The sequence below is a fragment of the Pleurodeles waltl genome, chromosome 8 (assembly GCF_031143425.1).
Source record: "Pleurodeles waltl isolate 20211129_DDA chromosome 8, aPleWal1.hap1.20221129, whole genome shotgun sequence".
In the NCBI taxonomy this organism is placed as follows: domain Eukaryota; kingdom Metazoa; phylum Chordata; class Amphibia; order Caudata; family Salamandridae; genus Pleurodeles; species Pleurodeles waltl.
Window position 1 is genome coordinate 164,282,960 of NC_090447.1, and position 26,073 is coordinate 164,309,032.

The 26,073-nt window shown below is 42.1% G+C and overlaps 1 protein-coding gene across 2 annotated transcripts in view; it reads left to right on the forward strand.

Annotated features, from left to right (window-relative positions):
- The window catches only part of LOC138249850 (glutamate carboxypeptidase 2-like), a 477,831-nt gene that overhangs the window by 195,509 nt on the left and 256,249 nt on the right, over nt 1–26,073 (forward strand). For both annotated transcript variants that reach the window (XM_069204011.1, XM_069204012.1), the window contains exon 7: nt 21,063–21,156. In XM_069204011.1, the coding sequence (XP_069060112.1) occupies nt 21,063–21,156 (94 nt within the window). The remainder of the gene's footprint in view (nt 1–21,062; nt 21,157–26,073) is intronic.

Here is a 26,073-nt window from a genome sequence, read left to right on the forward strand (position 1 = left end):
TAAGTTTGTGCAGTGGGGAAGAGCATCCGCTCGGCCATACCCCACTCAGTCCACTCCGGCCTCATTAGGATGGAGGCCGAACAACAGGGTATGTATGCTGGTCTCCATGGGAGGCATTTGCAAGAGCACAGGTGCAGGATGTGTTTAACTTACCTCCACGTTTGTCGAGGCTAGAGCGCACTAGGCCTCCCCGCTGAGTCCTCCAGTGCAAACAGCAGCAAGCAGCCGAGCAGGCCCGGCGCCGCTGCAGTCCCCCTTCGAGCATCCGCTTCTAGTCCCAGGCTCCAGCAAGGCCATGGGGTTGCTGCTAGTCATGGCTGCCATATCCCTGGGGTTCCCTCGAGGCTGGCGCACAGCGGCATCAGGCAAAGCAGCCAGGTAGTCCAAGCCCCACTGCCACACTTTGTGTGACCAGTTACATCAGGTTGCTAAAGGTCTGATGCGCAGCAGCCAGCAGGCCCAACCCGCGTACTCACCCACTTCGCAGCCGTTAGTGTTTTTTTCGAGCGTTATTGATGACGCCTTTGGATGGTGAATGTTTACGGTGCTGATGCTGTCACACATTAGAGTTCTATGGGCTCTCTCTAAACTGATTTGTAAGACTCAGGATTAGGCCAGACCGGAGCATGCGATTATTCGTCTGTCATCTTGCCCGTTCGCCCACACCCCCCTCTATGTTGGTATAAATGTTAATTTGTTACATCACTTACAAACTATTCTGAATCAAGGAGTTTGTTAAATAACCATGCTTCAGTCGTACGTATCCCATCATCAAATCACTCTACTAGCTTCCTCTTTATGAGAGAGCCTTTGAATGGTGCTCTGCTGTAGCTACACATCCAGTTCCGACCTTGCTACAGAAGAGGAGAGCTCCTCTAATGCGGGGTGTGGCTAAGGGCTGGTATGGAGCACCTCCAGAGAAAACAGGTGTACCGCCACCTTGAAATTGGGGCTTCTGGAACTTTATACAGTGCAGTAGAGGGAAAATTCTCCAATCACTGGCTAAAGCACAGGATAGCACTGGCACCTGTCCACCACCTCCTCAGAAAACATTCATGGGCCTGGGGAGACTCCATCTGAAGAATAAGATCCTTCTGGAAGAAGACTCATGACTTCTTACCCTTGATGGCATCCAGGGACTGAAACTACTTTTCAGGGATCATGTGGTTGGTTTCCTCTTTGCGTGCTCCACAGGCACAAAGACATGGTTGCTCCTGGCTATAAGAGGGTCCAACTGAACACAGATGACTGGACTCTGAAGGAGCCATGACTGGTGAGAGTCCTTGTGCATAGATATGTAACCTGAGGATCTGGGAGTTGAAGGACTGACGAGAAAGTTTTTTGTTAGTTATAATAAAGTGAGACTTAATCATTTTTCCACCTTATGGGCACTGGGCCGAGATGCTGAGGCTAGCTCATGGAGGTCACACTAGCCTGTAGTTCTTTTCCTCACTGAAAATGGGCTTGCCAGGACCTTGCAGAAAAGATATCTGGGCCCATAAAGCCCTATCCAGCTACAGTTTCCAGAAGTCTTAAGCTAAAACCTTGAACTGCGGTGAAGCAGCAAATCTCTCCAACTGGTAAAGTGACCTCGGTTGCAAAAACATTCAACTTTGTCTGGCTCTGAGCTTTTGGTTAAAAAATGCAACAGCTTCAGCTGGAACTCGATCATGAAGTATCTGTATTCAGGGGACCCTCACAGACCTCAGCCTTGAGCTTTGCCCCACTAAAGGATTTTTGTACTTCCATTTCTCAGACTAAGGGCCTGATTTAGTTCTTGCCGGAATTGGTCCTGCTGCCGCTTCTCCATCAGATTTCCTGTCCGCTGCCTTGGCAGTCTGCCTGCCATATTTAGATGTTGGCAGTCCCATAGACGATAGACCTCCCGAGTCCCGCCAGAAATCTCCACCTGCGTCAATGGTACTGTGGCTGGCGGCGGGACTCCAGAAACTTTTCCTGCCAAGCAAATTATGATGTGTCTTACTGCCAAGGCAACTGTGCCGGTGTTACCTTCACACCAGAGTTGACCGATTGGAAGAGAAATGAGGTAAAAACCTACCTTTTTATCCCATTTCCACTTCTGTTTGGAACAGACTGGACAAGACTTGTAGTGGCTGCTGCCACTGGTACATGAAGGATAAACAACCCCGTCGTCACCAGACTCGAAGGTAAGCATTCCATATCACTAGTGAACGTTGGTTGGTCACTTAACATTAGCTTTGAACCAGTGCAGTATCATACGTTACAGTAATATTTTTAAAACCAACTAGTGGTATGCATATTTCTGTAAAACATCTGTGTCAGACATTATTGGAGACACATCTGTATAGAAAATAAAATGATAACATACACTATTTTTATTTTGGTGTAAGTATTCATCACCAAATGAATGCTGGCACCAAAATAAAAAGAACATCACAATCGTGAACTGTGTCTATTTGTGCACTTTGAAATGGGACCTGTAAGTGAAATATAGTGCTTACAGTTGTGAATGTGAGTCGGTACATGTATATCACTAGAACAACAATTCCTTTCCAATGACACAATGAATTGTACTGCAAAACCCAATGTGGGACACATTGTGTGAAAGTTGGTCTCAGGTCACCATACATGCACATCTACTCTCATGCATATTATTTTGGCAACAAAACTCATATGTGACAGTGAAAAATGTTTGGACGGTACAATTTCCCCTAGATCTGTTGCCCTTCACTTGTCTCCTGCCTGTTGTCCACGGGTGTCCTCCTCATGAGTAGGCATTTATTGGGCACATACCTGCACCTCAAAGCTTTTACTTGGGAGAGGTGAGAGTGGATTGGCTGGTGGAGGTAGAGGGAGCTGGACTGGGTGATGTGGTTGTGTCTGTATGTTTGCTATTTGCATCTGGGTCTGATATTTGTTGTGTATGTTTCGTTGTGTGTTGTGTTGCTTTGTGTAACATTCAGGTGAGTGTTGTTTGGTTGTGGTTGTTTTGATGTGTGTAGTTGTACTTTTGTGTGGGTATGTTTGTGTAGATGAGTGTGTCATTGTGTTGGCTGTTGTGTTGTATATGGGTGTTGTATCAATAGTGTGTTTATGTTGTATTTAGTATGTATGGCGTTGTGTGTTTCCTGCATGTAAATCTTGTGTTGTGGTAGAATGGCAAAGGATCACAGTGTGTATGTAGTGTATTGTGTAGTGTGTTATGCAGGTAGACACATATAGCTAAAGTACATTGCGTGTGTTTTACTTGCCTCTTTTTCCGTAGCCACTGCCATTGTACAATGTACATTGACTCCTGCGGCGGGCCAGCAATCTGCAGCCAGAACACCGCATGCAGAACTGTAACATCTAAATATGGTCAGTGGGAGCCCTCCAGCCTGACGTCTAGGAAAAGCACTCCGTAGAGCTGGTCAGCAGTTAACCCCCGCAATACATCTAAATAAGGTGGTTGGAACTCCGTTGACTTGACAGAGTACATGTGACTGCTGCTGCGACGGGAGGGCAGTATTCCCACCATGATCTAAATCAGGCCCTCAGTCTGAAGGAAAGACTTAGACTTGAATGTCTATCTTGGTGTATCTAACCGTCTCTCTATTGTGGTCATTCTTAATCATGCTTAGGTCCCAGTCAAATGTGAACTGGTGTTTTTTTACTGTTATTTACTTTTTTTAGGTGATTTTTTTTCCTTAAGATATTCAAAAAAATATCTTTAATTCCTCTTATCTGTTTTGATGATTTTGGTGTCCTTCTGCTCTTTTTTTCTAAATTGGTTTAGTATGTGCATGTGAGCGTATATGTCCTCTTAAAAGATGGGACTGACAGTCTGATAGTCTTTATGCTCTTTTATTAGGGATTATTATGGTAATGATACAGCCACTATATAGATGATACTCTTTCAATACTTCTTCTTTTCTCCTTCCGGTACGGCATCAACCAATGATTCAGTTGCCAAGTACCTCAGAAAACAAAAGTGGCAGAGCTGAGTGTTGGTTATATTTTGGGTACTATTCTTGTTCCTAAACCGAACACCCAGTGCGCGTGTATATACACTTCAGGAACTACAGAGATATTCCTGGTGAACACTCAATGTGACAGGGTTAGGCTTCTTTTCTCTAGGATTTCCTTTGACTCTCATTTGTGACCAGAACATGTGGCACCGGACCATGAAAACAAAATACCCTTAGGTAAAATGTGAGAAAACAGAAAATAAGGGTTTCTTGCCACATAAAAAATTAACAGGTGCTTCCGATTTTACTTGCTTCTCTTATCTGCCCCCTTGTACCCTACCCTCCCTGACTTCCAATTAAGGATACTGCACACACCTGGCGAAGCCACATTTCTTCAGGAATGTGACGGGGTTCTTCACTTCCTCAGCTGACTTCAACTGGGCTGTGCTCTGCTCGTATGGGACGGGGCTGGAAGGAATTCCCTGGCACTGATAGTGCTTACCGCCATGGAGTTCCCAACCCCATGAAATCCATGGCGGTCAGCCGGGTCATGATACCGTCAGCAGTCTTGTGACGGCTGCCGGGCTGGAGACCCCTGCCTCTGCGTCCCCCCCCTGATCCCCCCCAATTGTCCTTCCTTCCTACCTCCCAGCTGCTCCTCCCTCCCACCTCTACTTCTTAATGGCGGCCATTGGCGCACCGGGGGCACACCAGATGCAAGCCCGTCTGCGCTCGTCCGCATGTGGACCGCGCCTAGCACCGGTTCCCCTGGCCCTCGCTGCTCTGACCCCCCCGAAGCAGCACTACTCCTCCACAAAACTCCACGCCCTCAACCCAGGCCAGCATCCCGCCTGCACCCAAGCCAACCCCAAGCACACACATGGACCATCCACATGCCACTCATGCAGTTTTTCCTGCACTCACACAAACTCCACCAACACGCACCACAACAACACCAATCCCCGCAACCACCTTAACTGCATCCTCCTTAACACACGATCTGTCCACAAGCACGCCATCGAGCTCTGGGACCTGATCACAACTTACTCTCCTGACATCGCCTTCCTCACGGAAACATGGATGAACCCCTCATCAGAACCCGACATAGCCATAGCCATCCCAGAAGGCTACAAAAACCCCCGTAGAGACTTTATAAACAAGCCAGGAGGAGGAATCGCCATCATACACAAAAACACCATCAAAATCTCCACCAACACCAACGATACCCTAGACAGCGCAGAACACCTACACTTTTTAATACACATCAACGCCAACACCACCCTTAGAGGAACCCTCATTTACAGACCACCAGGACCCCGCCCCCCATTTTGCAATGCCATCGCAGATACTATCAGCTCCCACGCCCTCACCTCCACAGACTACATACTCCTTGGTGACCTCAACTTTCACCTGGAAAGCATCCACGACTGCAACTCCACAGCCCTGCTGGACAACCTCATGAACCTCAGCCTCAAGCAACTGGTCACCTCACCCACTCACTTAGCAGGACACACGCTTGATGCAATTTTCACCTCCAGCAGCCATGTCACCTTTACCCACACCACGAACTCCACTGGACTGACCACCACTGCGTCCATTTCTCCTTCATGAAATCCCCCACCCACCAACAACACACCGCACCCTACCGAAAGTGGGACAAGATCTCCAAAGAACACCTGATCGCCAAGTTCACACAAGCCCCACCCCCATCACCAACGACCCCAACACTGCTGCCCACAACCTCACACAATGGTTAACAACTTGCGCAGACTCCCTCCCCCCATTGAAAAGAAACAACCACACCCGCACCATCAAGACCGCCGCCTGGTTCACCGCAGAACTCCAAGCCTCCAAACGTGAATGCCGCAAAATTGAGAAAGCATGGTGCCAAGAACCCTCAATGAGCAATTTCTCCGCCCTCAAAACAGCCATGCGCAAACACCACCAACTCATCCGGACCACCAAATGGTCCTTCTACAAAGAACGCATAGACAACAACTCACACAACAGCAAGGAACTCTTTGCCATCGTCAAAGAGCTCACCAAACCCAAATCCAGCACCATCGACCCACCTCACACCCAAAACCTCTGCAACTCCCTCTCCAACTACTTTCACCTCAAAATCGTAGACATACACAACAGTTTCACAGCACCCACCATCACCACCACTGACACGACCAACAACACAATGCCCTCCCACACCAACCAACTACACACCTGGACCCCAACCAACGACGAAGAAACCAAAAAAAACATGAACTCCATCCACTCAGGCTCCCCCACAGACCCTTGCCCCCACCACATTTTCAACAAGGCCAGCCAAATCATCGCTTCCCAGCTCCGCGCCATAATCAACAGCTCCTTCGGCACTGCAACCTTCCCAGAAGTCAACGCGCTCATCAAAAAACCCAAAGCAGATCAGGAAGACCTCACGAACTACCGTCCCATCTCTCTTCTCCCCTTCCCCGCCAAGGTCGCCGAGAAGATAGTGAACGCCCAACTGTCTCACTTCTTAGAGGAAAACAACACACTTGACGCTTCCCAGTCTGGATTCCGCAAGAACCACGGCACGAAAACTGCCCTCATAGCCTGCACAGACGACATCAGAACCGGAGTGGACAAGGGTGAGACCGTCGCCCTCATCAATCCTAGACCTCTCTGCAGCCTTCAACACTGTATGCCACCAAACCCTCCGCGCACACCTTTTTGACGCTGGAATCCGACACAAGGCCCTAGACTGGCTCACCTCCTTCCTCGCCGAAAGAACCCAAAGAGTCCTTCTCCCTCCCTTCCGGTCTCCAGCCACCAAGGTCATCAGCGGTGTCCCCCAAGGATCCTCCCTCAGCCCAACCCTCTTCAACATGTACATGGCCCCCCTTGCCAACATCTTCTGCCCCCATGGAATCACCATAATCTTTTACGCAGAGGACACCCAGCTCATCATCTACCTCACCAGGAACCTATCCACTGCCAAGACAAACCTGCACAATAGACTCCTCGACATCACCAGATGGATGACAGCAAGCCACCTCAAACTTAATTCCAACAAAACAGAAATCATCATCTTTGGCCCTAACAAGACAGCACAGGATAACTCGTGGTGGCCCACCGCAATCGGACCACCCATAACACCCACCACCCACGCATGCAACCTTGGCATCGTCCTAGACTCATCTCTCTCCATTGCCCAGCAAATCAACACCATATCGTCCTCCTGCTTCAACACCCTTTGCATGCTACGCAAGACTTTCAAATGGATTCCTTTAGAAACAAGAAAAACGGTCACCCATGCTCTCATCAGCAGGAGACTGGATTACGGCAACGCCCTCTACGCAGGTCCCACAGCCAAGCTTCAGAAAAAACTCCATTGAATCCAGAACGCAGCCGCACGTCTCATCCTCAACCTCCCCCACCACGAACACATCTCCGCTCACCTCAGATCATTGCACTGGCTGCCCATCAGCAAAAGGATCATCTTCAAAGTCCTTAACCACGCGCACAAATCCTTCCACGACACTGGACCGGCCTACCTCAACGAACGAGTTAACTTCCACACACCAACTCGACTTCTCCTCTCCGCTGACCTCGCCCTCGCCACAGTCTCCTGCATCCAACGCACCACCTCTGGCGGCAGATCCTTCTCCCACCTCGCCACCAAGACCTGGAACTCCCTCCCCACCAACCTGCGCAAGACCCAGGACCTCCTAACTTTCAGAAAGCACCTCAAGACATGGCTTTTTGAGCAGTAAACGGCAACCCCCCACCCCTCAGCGCCTTGAGACCCTAACAGGTGAGTAGTGCGCTTAATACATTTTTTGATTGATTGATTGATAACAAATGAGCTTTTTTTTCTTTTGGCCAACCTTTCTTTACAGGTTCACTCACTTTTTGCAAAACTCAGATGCTCTTCATGACATCTATCCACTCACTTTCAGAACACATTTTTGACTCTTATTTCCTAAGATGCTACCAAACAATCTTTAAAATCCTCATTTATATGAACTGAGAATTTCATCTCACTGTCGTCACCTTTAGTTTGAGGAATACGAGAAAGAAAGTCAGTTCTACCATTCCTTCCTCCAGAAATATGACATACATCAAATTCGTACTGTAACAATTTAGTGACCATTCTCAAAATCCCTGGTGTGCAACACCTATTTGCTCCACTACTCAGAATACTAACTAAAGGCTTATGAACAGTTTGTAACACAAAATATCTGCCCCACACATAAAGGCAAAACTTCTCAATGGCCCTTATTCCTTTTACACAACTAAATATTGTAATTCAGATTCTGTCAACACTCTGGACACAAAAGTTATAGTGTTCTTGCACTTTCCATCCTTCTGAACAAGAGTTGCATCCAACCCCACTCGGCTGGCATCAATCATGATACAGCATGTAAGGCATGGATCAAACAGTTTGAGAGCCTTGCTCTGACTCAATAAGCACTTAATTTCATCAAATGCTGAAACACATTCATCACACCACATAAACGTTGCCCCCTTTTTTAACAAATTGCTCAAGGGACACACTTTGGTTGCAAAGTCAGAGACAAACTGAGAGTAATACTCTCATAACCCCAAAAATAATTAAACTCCTGTTTTGTCAGTAGGGGCTGGAGTGGTAACAATAGCATTCACTAAACCAGATCTAGGTTTAATACCTTCCTCTGAGATCATGCCTTAAGTATTTTCTACCTCATTGCACAACAATTAGCATTTCTCTGTTTTAAAAAAACTTCATGTTTCTCAAAAATTTCCAATATCCTTTGGAGAATAACTTCATGAGATTTGACATCTTCTTCAAATATCATTACATCATCTTGAAAAACAAGAACACCCTCCTCCTCTCTGAGTAAGTTGTACATCAGTCTTTGAAACACAGAGGCCACAAAGGCCAAGCCAAAAATCATGCAACAATATTGAGAAGTGCCAATAGGCAAAACAAAAGCAGTCAAATGACCCAAATCAGGGTGAAGTTCTATCTGATGATATGCAGCGGCTAAATCTAGTTTAGAAAATACTTGAGCTCCCTTAGTACATGCACATAAATTGGTATTCTGGGACAATGGACGCATGTCTAGCCAAATTTCTTTATTTAATGACCTGAGGTCAACACATACACGTAACTGTCCAAACCTTTTGAGTGCCACCACCAACGGAGAAAGCCACAGGGAGCATTCAGTAGGCTCAATAATACCTTTCTCACAGAAACATTTTTGTTATTTCTCAAGGTCTTCCCTAAGACTAAAAGGTACAATCGTCAGTTTATGTTTTAAAGGAATTGCATTTTCCTTGATTTTGATTTTATGTTTGAAACTACAGATTTTCCCTAAGTTCTTACTAAACACAGTAGGGAATTTTCTTTTCCAGTCTTAACTCACATCATTGCAGTCAAAACCCTAAGGAGTTGTACCTTTACTCTGGTGTCAAAATCATTCTAAATCACCCTCGATGGAACCATCCCAAAATGTTGCAGTCCTTTACTGCTACATAGATCATACTTTTGATCTTTTCCCTTTGAATTCCAAAACTTCTTCATCATAGCCCATCAGTTCTATTCTGTGCCCTTCGTATGAGACGGAGAACGATCAGGTGGTAGCATAGGTATATTATCACAAGTGTCTGTGAATTGACGATGGTGATCATGGTGATCCTATCTCCCAAATCTACCAATAGTTTCAAATACCAATTTCAACGATGGGGTCAACACACATAGCGGGATCATCTGCAATAGGTCTGTCGATTTTGATAGTCATTATTCCCTTGAAAACAAACATGCTGTTCTGCAAATACAGATACAATATCTGTATCAGACTCCTCTTCAGACTCAATCACATATGCCACAAATTTTTTAATAAGTTTTCTTTTTAAACACACTTTAACAAAATGTTCAACTTTTTTGCAATAATTGTAAGTTACTTTGGCTGCAGGACATTTACCCCCTTTAGTATGTGGAGAATAACCACAATGGAAAACACATGTTGGAATTGCCAGGAGCAGAGTTCTCCCCTTTAACCTGCTTCATTGAGCCAGGATTTTTATTTTGCATAACTTTCTCCCCACCAACTACATTTATCGTTTCAACTGTCTTGTCTTCTAATTCTTTCACAGAAATTTGTGAAATCTCAGTGCTCTTGACAATTTCGATGATTTCTTCTAAGGAGGGATTGCCCATAACCACCAATTTTTGTTATATCTGCTTGTCTCTACAATGACACCGAAACTGATCTCAGATTAGCTGGTCAATGAATGTATCAAATTGACAATCAGATATCAACCTGCGTAAAACTGAAATATAACCTTACACATCTTCTCCCTCATTCTGTTTCCTTTTAAAAAACTTGTGTCTTAACACCATCAAACTAGGCTGTTTGTCAAATCTGTTCTTGAGTTTTCGCTCAGCTTCTAGGCATTCATCTAAATTCTTTCCCTCTTCATGTGGTACATCCGGAAGATGTTTAAAAATGGACCTACCTTCACATCCTAAAGAATGGAGAAGTAAACTTTATTTTCACTCAGACCCAAACCTGAAGGCTTGTATTGCTCCCAAATAAGTTTCAAAGGCATGAAACCAAATTCCTCATCTAACAGAAGGTTCACCTGGCATGTCTAAAAATGATGGCGGGGTGTGACAGCTTGCATGGTGCACATGAAAACTGCAAGACAAAATGAATAGGAAAACAATAAAAACTTTTGTATAAAATTAACCTGTTCATAAAATGCACTACACAACGTAAGTACATCTAAAGATATATACAATTGTTAACTGGAATTTATGCTAAACTGTGAAAGAAAACTCACAACAAATAATAAAGCTAAATACTTCTGATATACCTCACGAATAGTATAATACTGACTGCAGTTCACTGAATAGAATGCTCTTTTAAGGTGTGTACATCACTGTTAAGCACTTAAATGACATAGAACAGGTATGTGCAATAGTCCGTAGTTGTGGACATCACCGTAAAAGTATCTGAAACTTTTGGTGTGCAGCTCACTGACAATGTACTTGAACTGATGGCTCCTCAGGACAGTGCATAATAGAACACAGATAGAAAAGAGATTACGTGCAGATCATGTGCGTGGGTCAAAATATAATTGCCCAAAGGGTGGACAAAACCAACTAAATCAGGAAACGTCCAAAAATACTTCTGATAAGGCTGCTGAACGAGATAGATGAAACGTCAACTGATGCTAAACAAAGAATGCATTCGGTGTGCACATCACTGGAAGAATAAACATGACAAGCACCATCGCAAGAGCTCACCCAAAATGGCAGCTGGAAGTCGTGTATGTGAAACATGTCGACAGCATACTCCCAAGATGGCAGCCAGGACAATTAGACTATTAACAAACATAAACTTTACACAGGAACTGTCACCAATGCTGGGCAGAGCAGAAGTGCCTCTCACTTTCTCAAGCTACTCCAAGCCGTACAAACCAAAAGAGCTGCTCCAAACATGAAACAGGAGAGCGGCCTAGAATCCTGTTGCAAACAGTGCTCACGCTCTTCATTAGAGGAAGGAAAATCAGGATCAAAGAAAACAGCAGAGGAGACATTTGAACGCTGGGTTCGACTGTGTAGCAGGATCGTCACCACAAAAATGTAGTAATTCACTGAAGGCAGGAGGTTGATAAATGTAAGTTTATTTCATTCAGAGGTTCTGGAGCAAAAAGGGACCCTCCTAAGTATTCCAAGAAACCACTGTCAATCTTTTCAAATCCTAACAGGTAACATCACAATGTGTTTGAATTTGATGGATAATGCACAGAACATTCCACACACATTCTATGACTTGTTTTTCTACATAAGAATACTACAGTATGCCAAAGGATGTGATTGTCCAGTGATGTTTTAGTGAATGAATACCTCCTGTTTATACATGAATGGGCTAGGATTTGTGCGGTGGTGATTCTTTGTTTTATAAAGAGTCAGTGCCCATCACCTTCTCGTGACCTAATGTGCATGGCTCCTTTCTTTAGGTGATCAGCATCACAATGAAAGTTAAAGCCTGGAATAAGGGCATATACAAAGCTTCTTGGGGTGTGCCAAACTGTATGTCATTCATGCTTGGTGCTGGCCAGTCCAAGACAACTAGTGTGGTCTGGATATTCATGGTAACTTATTTTATGTGTGTGTGGGGTGGGGGGAGGGGAGATGACAAAATAAAGCAAATCCATAGATAACCTGTGAATGGGATAATTCTCCAGTTTTGAAAATAGGTGATTGTGTGAAATCAGGTCAGAACTTTCCCTCAAACACACATGCTACCCCTTGGTGAAGATTAAAGCTAAAGGAGGTTGTAGGCTGTGTGGCCACTTAGAGAAAAACATAATTCATGTCATGTGCCTCTGCAAAACGGCCCTTAGCCTTGACTGCTGTTGGCTTTGCCCTCTCTGGAGCAAGCTCGGGTTACACTCCTGAAGACAAGTATTAATGATCTGCATCAATTTAGCTGAGCCACTACTTATCTCTTCGACTCTGAAATATCTTCAGGGTGTTGAAGGGGCACTAAAGAAGGCACTCGATCAGAATGATCCTAAGACTCAATAAATATAGGCCCCCTAAAATGTCTCTGCTGGTAAGACCAGCACCAGTTAATCCATAATAAGCTTTTGTTACTGCTCAAAGGTCAATGGACTGACAGTCTGAAATTATTACCTGAGTGCAATTAAGTCATACTTTCCACCATGGTCAGTGGTGTGGCCATAATTAGTCACCAATAACTCATAATATTTCTTAAACTTGAACAGAATTTAGAGTCCAAGCACTGCAAGTACTTTTTCCTACAAGAGAGTACTTGCTAAAATGACCATGAGGACAAACTCTCCACTCAAACTGCTGTCCAATATATTAGTCTTTTACTTCTGCAATTGTTACAGGTTCACTGCTTGGGACAAGCGCACCAAAACCCCACTACGACCAGAAGCAGGAGGACACACTAGCACCCAGATCAAGATCACCAGATTATCTAACCAACTCGCTCTCCAGAGGGTCATAGTCTTCAACTTTAACTTGCTCTCTTGTACTTTCTCCCCTCATTAGCCCTAAGTCCAATATACATTAGGGGGTCAACTATGCACTTTAACCCATTTAACTCACTCAAGGAAGAATTTGCGGTTAAGCAAAATATGGTGCTACAGGGCAGGTTTTGAATCCCTTATGGGGGCATACCACCCCAGAGCCTTCGCTGTAACCACGCTTTGCACTTTATTGCACAAAACTGAGCACCTTAATCAAGTTTGTTTTTAAATCCTAGTGGTCTGTCCCCTAAGACCTAATGAATGCTAAGGGTAAGGTGCCCAACATGAAAGATTGATTAGCCTCTACCCTCACTTGTAAGACAAAGATTAATATAACAATAGGGTTTTGAGGCTACTGCTGAAAATGAATATGTTTAAAGTTATAATTTTATTTTTTATCAGCATTCATGCTGTGACTGTATATACAAAGATCTTATAAAACATAAATTGTCTAATGATAAAATTATCTGTCTACAACATACACCTTCAGCCCCACAAAATATATATTTGCTATTCTTTGTCACGCCCAGGTTGCTGGTTTTTTGCCTCCTATTCATTGTTCATCAGACATAGCAGGAAACCTTGCATAGGGCTATTGCAAGTTCAGTGCCTTGACCTTTATCGCTATGGAGATGACTATCCAGAGGATTAAAGGCAAGTGTTAATGGAATAGAGAGACTGGAAGGTTACCTCTGTGTCTTTTTTAGTTTTCCATTTTATATGAAAATTGTATCTGAAAAGCCAGATTTAGCCAAAGATAATACAAAACGGTGTTGCTTCAATTAAACCAAAGAAAAAAAACACAATTTTCTTTGTGTGGTCTCCTCTGTGTTGTGAGTTATGAGCCCTGAGTTAATAAGAGATCTATAGAATGCACAGTGATGGTGTTTTCTTTCTTGCACATTCTATAGTTCTAGAAGTTACATTAACTTGAGAGGGTCAAACTGTATTCCCTCTGGAAGCCCTGATGTTTTGTTGAGCACACCCAAATGAAGCGGCTAGTCCTACCCCAATTGAGGCAAGGAGTTTTTTTTTTACTAATTCATTGCTTCTGTGGTATGACCTGTCAACTTGCAGAGTAATCAAAAGCGAAAACAGATCAAACACAAAAACTGCAGCAGCTCAATGTGAGGTTGCAAGCGTTTTGTTCCAATTAGGTGATCTTTTTGTTGTGACTGAAAATGGGCACTTAAAAGTCTGGAGCTCATGAAGTTCTCAAGCTCTGTGTATTGTGTTTAACATTTGGGTGTAGCACATGCAATCTCTCTAGGGGAATCTTTTCTGCCTGAGTCAAGCTGCCGAGGGTGAGGGTAGAATTCCTTGCAGAATCTGTAGGTAAGGTTGTTTTCACCTAGTGAAATCCTAGTAAATTGCAGGTCACCAAAAGGCTGTGACATCTCTTTCCATAGCTCAACATTTTAATTACCCATAGCTAACACATCTTTTCTATGCTATGATCATTTCTCTTCAAAAGCAGTTGCACTCCCAAGTAGTGCTTGGTTAGTTGTATGCACCTTTTCCTGACCGTTAAAAATTATTTATTGTCAAAAAGTTACTTTATCACAAATGTTCAGTGTCTCATTTACACACATCATGTAATACACGTTTGTTCAAATTCTTTGCTTTGTATATTGAGTTAATTTGGCGTGCAGTAATGCTTTCCAACTTGCAAGCACAAGGCACTGTTAATGCATTGTGTTTGCCAAATGTAAATATTCAGTGCATGTTTGCAATAGTAACCATACAGTCGATGTTAAATAGACATAAAGGGTGGTAATCGCACATGGTTGTCTTGTGAAATGTACCCTTGATTCACCCTGATGTCACTGCACTCTGTCAGAGTTCGAATGTTTTGAAATAAAAAGCCTTCCTATTTTGCTACCTCTTTTACATGTTCTCATAGTATAACTATTTTACAATTACACATTGTAATCCTTTTGAGTACTCTCCAGCTTTAGATTTGAACTTGAAGGGATATCTTTGTCTTTAAATGTCGTTGTACTCCACTCTTCATTTGTTCTCTGGGGCTGGTCTTGCAAAATCATCTTACAGATATGTACTTGGATTCTGAAACTAGGGCCCACAGGAGCGATTGTCTTTTATACTCGTAGAAACCATAATAGACAGCCCAACCTATCACAGACTTTTGTCACAATGCTACCTGTAGTTCCCTTACTTTTGGTTTACTGTTGTTCCATTTACTTCCAAAGGAACAGGCTTAACATGACCCCAGTTAAACACCTGGACTCTGCTCTGTAGTCTGTGACTTAGCTGATCCTCCACTTCCTGACCCAAGTGTTGGTGTGGTGCTTCTAGGTTGGGGTGGAAATGTGCCTTAGTGATTATGTTTAGAGGAGAGAGAATGAGCACTTTGAGTATGATTTAACTCTTGCACTTGAGGTATGGTATGTGAGAATTAATAAAGTGCAATGTCTAATATTTTTACAGCAAGTATTGACTGTACATCTCCTACATGTGTACATGTGTTTGGGAATGTTGTAATAAAATAACCCAACAATGAGCTTGGCAGGTTGTGCCTCACACTAGCCCCAAGACAGTCCCCAAAACAGGTGTATATGTGGATATTTGGTTGTATGCTCAGTATTTTTGTGCTATGCTCTGCTAGTTCCTGTAGGGCCATGACTGTTGATAAATTACCCAGCACCAGGATGTGTGGATCATTTGGCATGCAGTTATGGGTTTCTCTAAGGTGATGCAAAATTGTAGAGTATAGCACAGTTGGGTCATTTGGGTTGGGTCGGGTGATTTTGAGAATTCCTTCAGTAGTGTATTAGGGTCATTTAGGGCTGGCGATCTTCCTTTTTCCACATATGAAGAGTGGCTCCTTAATGGTGGGATTTTTTTTAGGTGTTATGGCTGGCAACTCTCACCAAAGGCCTTGAGCTGTTATCATTTGTGTAACAAACTGAGTCAGACATTTATATAATCTTACTAGATTGTTGTATGAAGGACAAAGTTCATTAGCATTTAATGCTGTCATATTGGGATGTGGTGTATAATCAGCCAGGACTGGCTAGGTCGCTCCATCATTACTGAGGTGATCCAGGCTTGTAATGCATGAGGAAGGGCACTTTGGAACCAATTTTATTGTTCCTGAAATGTTGATGGTATTTCTAATTGTTCGTTAGGTCGTTTTCATTAGGTGTTGCCATCTCATTGTATGTATGAAATGTTTGTGTGTTTGCACTACTGCAGGAAAATCATCCCATGAATAAAAAACATTGCATTTATTTGCTTTGTGGCTCTGTCACAAAGGAGATTTAACTTCCCATTAAAGGGAGTCTCTGTTTGCCAAATACGCTGTAAGAGCATGTCTGCAATTAACAGGAATGTTAACTGCATTTGCCATATTAAGAATAGGATTCACAGAGGGAATACTATAGTGGGGGTAATCCTTTAAAGGTTCAAGCTTGAACAACCTACAAACTAAAATAGGTGTTCCCTATTAAGCTGAGGAGGATTATTCCCTGTTTCCAAGGACTTCTCCATATAAAGGTAAGGAGGGAACACTTGGGTACTTAAGAACTATTTAGGAGACCCATTAAAAAAAGACCGGACCTAGATTGTTGGTGGCGCCATGTTATATGGTTCCTACAAATTAGGTAGGATTATGTATCTGGACAACATAAATGTCAGAGTATAGGAACTCAGTCTGCATATACCATCAGGGAATTTTGACACAGTTCCTAGCTAGCTCACAGTGCCCCCTCTGAACCGCCAAATGCCCCAGGGTACCAAATGTGTTTTGCAACCTCAAAAATGACTACTCAGATTTCCAAGGACATTGTGGAAACAGATCTACTCTTTCTTTGTCACTCAGCATACCTAAGATGAGACACGAAAGATGTGAAAATGTCTTTTAGAGCATTTGTTGCAAAAGTGTTATTCTTGCATAAAAACATGAGCTGCGATCATTAGGCAAAGAAGACAAAGCATGGTAAAAAGCTTAACAAAGATGGTAAACTCCAATCTGTAACTACCTATACTACTGAGACTATAATGGCAGTGCCGGATCTTTTGGGACAACCCAAGCCCCCCATACCTGAGTAATATGTACCAGGAAACGAGGAAGCTGGTCTTATGTAGTGCAGGCTATTAGTCCTGTGGAGGGTAGAGGTGAGATTCAGGAACAACACCAGAGTCAGCTAAGCTGCGTCTTGGGCACTGCGTGCCAGATTCCAGGACAATCCCAGTGGAAGTGCTCCTCTGCCTGCATATGGCGCAGAGGCAATTCATATTACACAAATACCATGCATGCCACACTGTGTGAAAGATGCAGACTTGACAACATGATTTGTCTGTAAGGGCTGAGCTGTCTCCACTGACAATGAGAATATTTAGAGTAATGCGCTCTATGTGCGCAGGGTGGATGGAATGAACAGACTAAATGGCATCAATTCTTACTAGAAACAAGCAACATGCACAGTGATTTTTCTGTACATTGTCACACAAATGAAAAGCCTTGTAAAAGGTTATAAACAGAAAAGAAATGCTAAGTTAAAAAAGTGTCTTTTAAAATGTACCACAGTGTGAGTATGGCATAAGATAGTAGATTTGGGGCTTTGGTCACAGGATAGTTATGGGTGGGTGCCAAACACGTGGCAGTGTGCAGGATATACGTTTATTATGTGAATTTGATGTGTTGGACAGCTGTGGGTAGGGTATTGGTGCCCTCCTGTTTCAGTCTCCCCAATTCTCAATGTCTAGATCAATGTCTGCCTACCCTAGTGTTTGTGTTTTCCTATGTCAAGGTCTGGGTCTACCTGTATATCTCTGTCTGTACGACAGAGCAAACCTATAGACCAGAGTTAGACAAGGGTATATAAAGTAAGTAAAACAACAAGGTCCAACTAGGTATCGTTTAACATAGAACGTTTCATACCATCAGGAATAGATGTAGAAACAATCCCAATACACTAAATGTGAGTAACGTTATTCTAATTCTAATGACACCATACAACTAGATGTAAGTACAAAATATTGGGTTTATATTTGAAAAACTGACTGAAAAGGAGCCATGTGCTGCAATAACTTAACAGTGATCAAAAGTCATGGTGAACACGCAGTGCTGGTGATAACACAAAAATATGATAGTACAGAATTGTGATCAAAATAGCAAACCTGTGACAGACAAACAAGGATTTACCGACCATGGTTTTACAAAGTCAGGTTCGAAGGATTCCACTCCTTATGCTTTCTTTGAAATAAATTCACTAAGGACATCTTTATAGTCCTAAATGTCAACAGCGTTTCGAATCCAGGGCAAATCGTAGAGTCATCACTAGGACAAAGGGAAGTAGTAGAGCACTGAGCTGGTCCAACATCCTTCAAATGTCATTCAGGATATCAGTAGCGGAACTCTCGAGGTGGAACAAAGTCTACTATGAAGTTACTCGTGGAGAAATGGAGGTGGTTTGTAGCCAAAATAATTACACTTGATGCTATAAATTAAATACAGCTGTAGAGAGGGGCCAATGGGAATAAAAGGAGTGACATTAATGGAGTCTACAATCACAGAGAAATGAAATTGCACACAAGCCATTGCAAATTTAAATGTGATGGAAGCTTTACATACACTAAACAATGATGAACTAGTATGAAGATTAATGATGATGGAATTCCATTTTTTTTCCTGGCCTGAACTTGCCCTGGCCATCTGATCTTTTTTTTCTTCATTTTTTACTGACTCCAGTTCAGCCTTGGCACCATTCTCCTCATGGTCTTCCTTACTAGTCCAGCATTGTTTCTTGGACCTTTTCTTTCCTGAACTTTACTCCCACTCTAGTTTATTGAGTTGTTGAATTGTTGCATGGCATTGGTTCTTTTGTTTGGGGTCTGAACCTAAGTCTGTATCAATGACTTATTGCAAAGACATTGATGAATCCCAGTTAACTCCCTGAAGAGGTAACTGATGTCAATGGTCGACCTGTTATATTTGCTTCCTATCATAGATGTGGTAGAGCAAATGGGTGATAAATGCTTCCAGAACAGGTGTACCAATTAGAGTTAGTGGTATAAATATTCCTGTGGCAAGACAACACCAGAAGAGATTAAAACCAACATGAATTTGACTGTGTGGGCTCTGACATAACACTTGCCAAGACCCCATGTTGCTCAATTTGACGGGGTATGTAATGTCCTCATGCCCCCATTTCACAGGGCAAGAAGGGTTATATTTGTCACTGTTAGGTTTGTGCAGGCTTTGTTTAGTCAACTCCTCCACCTTGGCAAGTGGCGTATTTGCAGCCCTTGCTAAAATAATATAGTGCCATCTAAGGCATTATAAGAGCTACTGCCAGCTGCTGTAGTGCAGTTTGCCATACAAAACAGTGTGATCCATAAAGAACTGGGAACCAATGTGAACTAGGTACCGGGAGCCCTCAGATGTCCTGTGTCTGCGTCACCCACACTTTACTCAGCATTGGGCAAGACACAGTGTGGAAACAGAACTAAAAAGCACACCCTGCCTTTTTGTAGGTGAGGGTTTGATGCCAGCGCATCAAGGACTCCCGTCCTGAGGCATATAGAGAGGCAGTGTGCCCCTCTATGTGCCTTTCGGAAGGAACTGAAGACTTGGTTCTTTTAGATCTCCTCTTCTACTGCTCTACCTGTCCTCCAAAAGCTCTGAGAAAGCTCTGGGGGTAGCCATGCGCTACAGAAGATAAATTAATAATAATCAGTACTGGGTGCACTTAGGCAAAGTTGATGGAATTGTGGGGAGGACAAATAAAACCCATCTTCTGGCCCGTGGCCTAGGCTGTGGGACAAAAAGGCTAAAGGGTAAACAGAAATAAACATCCCCTTCAGCACGGCTGGGGTTTGGATAAAAGGTGATGCATTTCAAAGATGTTGGGGTTAGTTCTTGCCCCCTTCACCACATGGCCGCTTTGCAAAGCAGTAAGCAGTACGTTTTCTTTGTATTGTGCTGACCAAGTCAGAGATGTGGCTGTGAATCCCCTGTCTTCATTGTAAACCAGGGTGAGCCCTGCATGGGTTGGTGGGCTCGCAGCCTGCACACCTATGTGTTATACAGCATCTGCTCTCTACCTGTGCTGTTTGTTTATTGTTTCCTCCCACTATGCGGAAACTTTGAGTGGTGTAGTAACCTTCCAATATTTTCTTCGTGAGCAGTTATTTGTTGTTTGTGAGTTCTAGATGCAATACAGTTTCACACACAATGGATACTAATGTTTGGCTGAATAAATAAAAAACAACTGAAACAAACTACTAAAAAACAAGAAAAGTCACTGAACGTAGGCAAGCACTGTGTCCAAAGTGTGGCATATTTTTGAGTTTATTGCACTGTACGCTTTCTATGACATTATTTGGGAAACCACTGGATTTGGGAACTCCCTTCATAACCATGTCCTCCGTTGACTAATTTTCACCAAATTGTTTATACTGAACGATAGTCACATATCACTGCTAAGATTGGTACTAATAAAACACCTTATTAACCAGAGAGAAAGTAAAGACATGCAATGCAGCTTACAGGAGAGGCACCCACTGGTCTGTTGGCGATCTGTGCTGTAACCGTGTACGCTCACCAGGCGTTACAAGCTCTTTAATACTAGTACATGCCTGTTCTATGACATGTCATAGGCTCATGATGCAAACTCTGGTTTGTGTTGTTCAGGGCAAGATGGGTTTGGCATAAATTGTACTTATTGTTAGCAGGTGAATTTATTGAAGATTAGCATCTAAGGGCTGTGTACGCAGATCCCTACCTTTATGTGATCTGAAGGAACAATTCGATGGGTGGATGAGATTCATGGGTAAGGGCCCATGCAGACTTCTGTTAAGTCAAGCCTAGTAGTGTTGGTTATGGGTATGCCACTGAATATCAATGAATGTGTGTTCACTTTGAGTTGAATGCAGTTTAAATGTACCTTCACAAACCGTTTTGTTCAGAGATGCCAGTAATCTTTTTTCTTACTTGGAAACATGAATGAGACTTGTCCGTTTCAGAATACTGTGTTCCATGCCTTCCTACATGGGACAGAAACTTTTAACTATTTGTTTTACTTAAGACTGTCCAAGAAAATGCATCCTCAGTAAGGAATTCCTGCTTTGGTCTTTTTGCAGAGTATACCTACAGATATGGTGCAGCTGAGGGTGTTGGTATCCCAAAGATTCCTGTTCATCCCATAGGTTACAATGATGCTGAAGTATTATTACGGTAAGCAGAGCATCTTTAAAAACTTGAGCGATAATTGAACAATGTTTTTGCATTAAAAAATTGTTCAAAATGTCTAATTGACATTAAGAATCAAGTCTTCTATACTGGTGGTTCTTAACATTTTGACTTCTGTGTAACCCAACTTAATCTTTACTGGATTATGGGTGTGCCCACTGAATCATTATTGGAATCCGGGGCCCCGGCTAAGAACTGACGATAAAAAGTTTTTAGTCAGTTGACTGTAGTTTTTTTTTTTTTAAACCAAAATGGAACAGACTTTGTGGGGACACCTCATCACATGTGCAGGTGAAGATGTAGGCAGAGCCATATTTGCCACGAGAAAACATAAATAAGATGTAGTAATGCCCAGTCTAAATTTGGGCAATAACATTCTCTTCCAGGCATTACAAACCACTTTGAACTTGGGGCTTACGTCTGTCTTCTTTCTTTCTTGCTGTTTAAGGTTCAAAAACACTTACAGACACAAGCTTAGTTAGCTCAGATCATTTGAAAAACAGAAAGGGTCTATCTTAGATCCTTCACATTTTCTTAATATAACATAACCACAGGATCTTGTGTCCCAAAACACAGACTAGGCAATGATCAGTGATTTCTCTATTAAAGGTTGTTTGAGAATTGGTCCAAACTGCACACCACAATCATGACTCACATAACTCAGGACAACTCTCAATGCATTGTATAGGTAGAACAGTTTGGTGGGAGGCCACGCAAACACCTACAATTTACTATGTACTTATTTTATTCACAATTACAAAGAAAATCAAAATTTTAATTTTAATGGAAATGTTAGATCTTTTCTGAATTAAATTAGGACCACGCTTTGTCCATACTATATTGTTTGAAGCATTTGCACTGCTATCATTCATCAATCTGAAGACACCAACTTAATTTGTAGTTCACCATTTTAAAATTCCTTTAAATTGACAAAAACATTTTAAATTTGCAATTTTAAATTTGCTGCTTTGTTATATACACTTTATTAATATGTTAACATTATTTAATTTTCCAAGCAGTCACTGACCCCCTGAGCTGACATCACGGACCCCCAAGGCTGCCCAGACTACAGATTAAGTTTTAGTGGTGTTGTGTATCGTTCAGGTCCTGTACTACACCAAGTGGTGCGTCATTAAGATATGATTAAACTTTGTCTAGTCATAGCTTCTCTGTGTGATCCCAGTCACACAACAGTCAGGCCAATAACCTCACAAACTGTTTTGATCTGTAAATAGTTTATAGGCCTACTGCACGGTCAAAGCTACACACCTTCAGGTTACCTTCCTTAAGCATGTTCAGTGACACCATAGTTTGTAGAAAACCAGGCCTAATGTTGCTTCTTTAAGTTCCTCTTTGATCGATTTTCACATCTACAGCTGACATCGCTCCACCTCAGATAACATGCATCCTATATAACCCCCCATTATTGCAATCCAGGCCTCACGGACATTATCTGGGATACACATTAGAGTGGTTGGTAATTACTGTAAGGTGCACTTATCTTCATTGCTATACAGCAAAGGCATTGATCACCATCGCTATTCCCTCTCACATAAGAGCCACATGCCTTTTACCTTTCTCTTTAATATAGCCCTGGCTCTATAACACTGCGGATGTCCGTCTAACTGGCCATTAAATTGACTGGTAACCCCTCCCCAGCACAATAAAAGTTTATGAAATATTGATTTAGTAACCAACTTGCATCATTAGCATCATGTACTCTTTTCCAGTAACATGGTCATCTATAATAGACTTTGGGCCTGATTTAGATCTCGGCAGAGGGTTTACCCCGTCACAACGGTGACAGATATCCCATTTGCCGAAGTCTAATTACCATAGAAATCAATGGTATTTATATTTCGGCGGACAGGATATTTGTCACAGTTGCAACTGAGGTACCCCTCACTGAAATCTAAATCAGGCCATTTATCTTTTTTAAACTAGAGCCCAGGTTCCATTTCCACCAGCGTGCTGATGTGAACTGGATACTGCCACTTACCAAAATGTAGATGTTACCACTAGTTAATGGTTCTTAGTGACAACCGTAGTTAAAGTCAAATATATGTGTATAGGACATGACTGCTGCTGTAAGCTTTTAATTCCTGCTTATATGGACCCCACATTGGTATTAAGATAATTTTGTATAAGCCAAGCACCACTGATGTGCTCAAATATGATTTTTTTAATTCCTACATATGTTTTCCTTATGATCAGTGTAGACATTCCAAATCATTGGAGTTTTTCATCACTGTATAATTTTTGATAATGGAAACCAATCCTAATAAAAGGCTACATTTATGAAAGGTGCTGAAACATGTCACTTATTACAACATGCATGGCTGACATACTAAACATCCTGGTTTTGGTCTTGTGGAAATGAGGACACAAATACAATTTCTCTCAAGTAAGTTGCCTGCATTAACACAATGTAAAACCCTTTTAGATTTCTTTCATTACATCTTATCCTTCACGCACCCTCTCACCATGCAATACACTGAAAACACATTACAACCCATCATCTCTCAGGATACTTCCAGTACTAGATGGAGTATCTGATGATCAACTTGCCATATGGGTGGGTGGGGACTTATCATCCTTTGGTTGATGTCATCTCAAATTACTCATAGAATAGTGGCGTTTTGACCAGAATTTAGGTGAAATTATCTTTAATGTCTTCATACATGTCATATTTCCAATGATTTCAATCTTAGATGAGAGGCTACATGAAAGCATGGAAGCTACAGTGCACCACTGTTGATGGGAGGGCTCAATGATCATCCTAACTGCATCCTCAGTGATTCTATGCACTGCTGTGCCCAATATATCTACTGACACAGTTTGTTTTCTTTCTAGTCTATCCTTCCTGTTTTATCTGTGTAATGTAGTACTTGTTTAAACTTCCTTTATAAAATGGGTTTTATTACTTAAACCTATTACGTGTGTTTCAATTTGGAAAAATGTAGATGTTTTTGGAGTATGGGACTTGGGGTGCTAAACTAATTTGGCCTTGTATATTTTGACATTGAGCGGAGGGGTTGTACCTTTTCATGTGAGTTTTCCATGGACATTGTTGTTTATGACTTCCGTTATGATTGCTGTCATGTCTCTTTATGTTTCTTTAATCTAGTGTTCCGGAGTTGTGCTCTTTACCGAAGCTAAGTGACTTTGAGCCAAATAGACAAAGTCTGGTACACTGTAACAGTTCTCAGCTCAGGGCCTCAAACAGCCGGTGTTATAGAAGGTGCTAAATACGCGTGACACATATTTCACAAAGATGTGGTTGATTCGTGCTTACATATCGGGATAGTTCGTTTTCTGGACTGTGATGAGTGCTGCAAATTACTTTCCAGTTTTGCGTACAATTGTTGATTGTTAATTGGCATTACAATACCAATATAGGGTTGTATGACAACCCGTAGAATGATTTAACATTGTTTTATTGCAGTGGCTTCCAGACTTTTAGGACTAATTCATCTATGGACAAAACATGTAAGTGATACCTCCTTAAACGCCCCAGGATGCCTACCTAGACGTACACAATATATGATGCATTTAAATCAAGAACTTTAATGAAAAAGGGAAACAGAGGTAATTCAAATTCCATTCTATGGATGCATAGAGTGCTGCAATTGAGGGAAGGAAGATTTTAATGACTATGAATGAAACCAAACTTTGTTCATAGAAACATCAGCTGGTGAGAGAATTTGAACTCTCAAATCAAAATGAAATACCAGATCGCTTGATGGAAATATAGATTTGTCCACCAATCAGTGATCCCTGGGTAGCTAGTAGTAACTTAAAGTTAATGCCTCCTACAGAGATTATAAATAGGACGTTAAAGCAGATATAAAACATGCAGCCCAAGATTAACGAAGAGAAGAGATACCCAGACTAAGGTCAATCAACGGCTAGAATGGCGGAACAGATATGGAAAAGAAGAAGAAAGAAGAAGGAAGGTTAAGAATAGAAAAAAATAATGATCTCAGAAACAAAATTGCGTCCAGAGACACCGATGAAGTAGGCGCCTAGAAAAGTTGGTGCTTCAAAAAATTAAACATTTACCAACCTATTTTCTATGTTGCTACAAGTAACATCCGTTTTCAGGATCATCCCTATATGTCAAGCCCTTCTCTTTCAAATGTACATCATGTGTGTTTACTAGCTCGAATTTGCATTCAAATCCATGTGATATTTAAATTAACAACATGTTGAAATTCAACCACCACTACCTCGTGAGTGTGCATTCAAACACCATCTTTAAACCGAAGTAGGATGCCCTGTCCTCGCCCTCTCTTGCAACAGTTTTCAGTTTTGGTAGTAGAAAACCGATATATGAACACATGCAGGCACGCAGATAATTTAATCAATCCACGATTTACTCGTTGTAAAAATAAATCTCTTTACAAATGTCACTGTCACTGTTCATGAATCCTTGAAAACTCCTCGGCGCATGTTTATGTGTCTTTTGTTTCCATAGCAATTCGTTAAACCATAAATAACTGAGACTCCAAAACAAACTCAATGTGCACCAGGAATAAATCTCTATTTTAACGTTTGCTTTCAAATCACTTCAGTTTGACAGGGAACACTCCTGCACATTAAAACTTAAGAGGCACTGTCAAGTATTTAGCATGCAAGATACATTCATATTAAAAACACAAGCGCAAACGCTACAATATTAAATCTTTCTTCTGTCAAAATAATGAGGCCTAATGAGCATACATCTCTTGTTTGAAAAGCAAGCACTGTATTAATACATGCTGGATATTACGCCATGAATTTCCCAATAATGATGTCAACAAGGCACATTTAATTTATAATGGTAAAATAAACTTAGATTATTGGCAATGTTACAAACCTTGTAGACAAATAGAGCAGAGAAGGAATATGTCTGTGTGTATA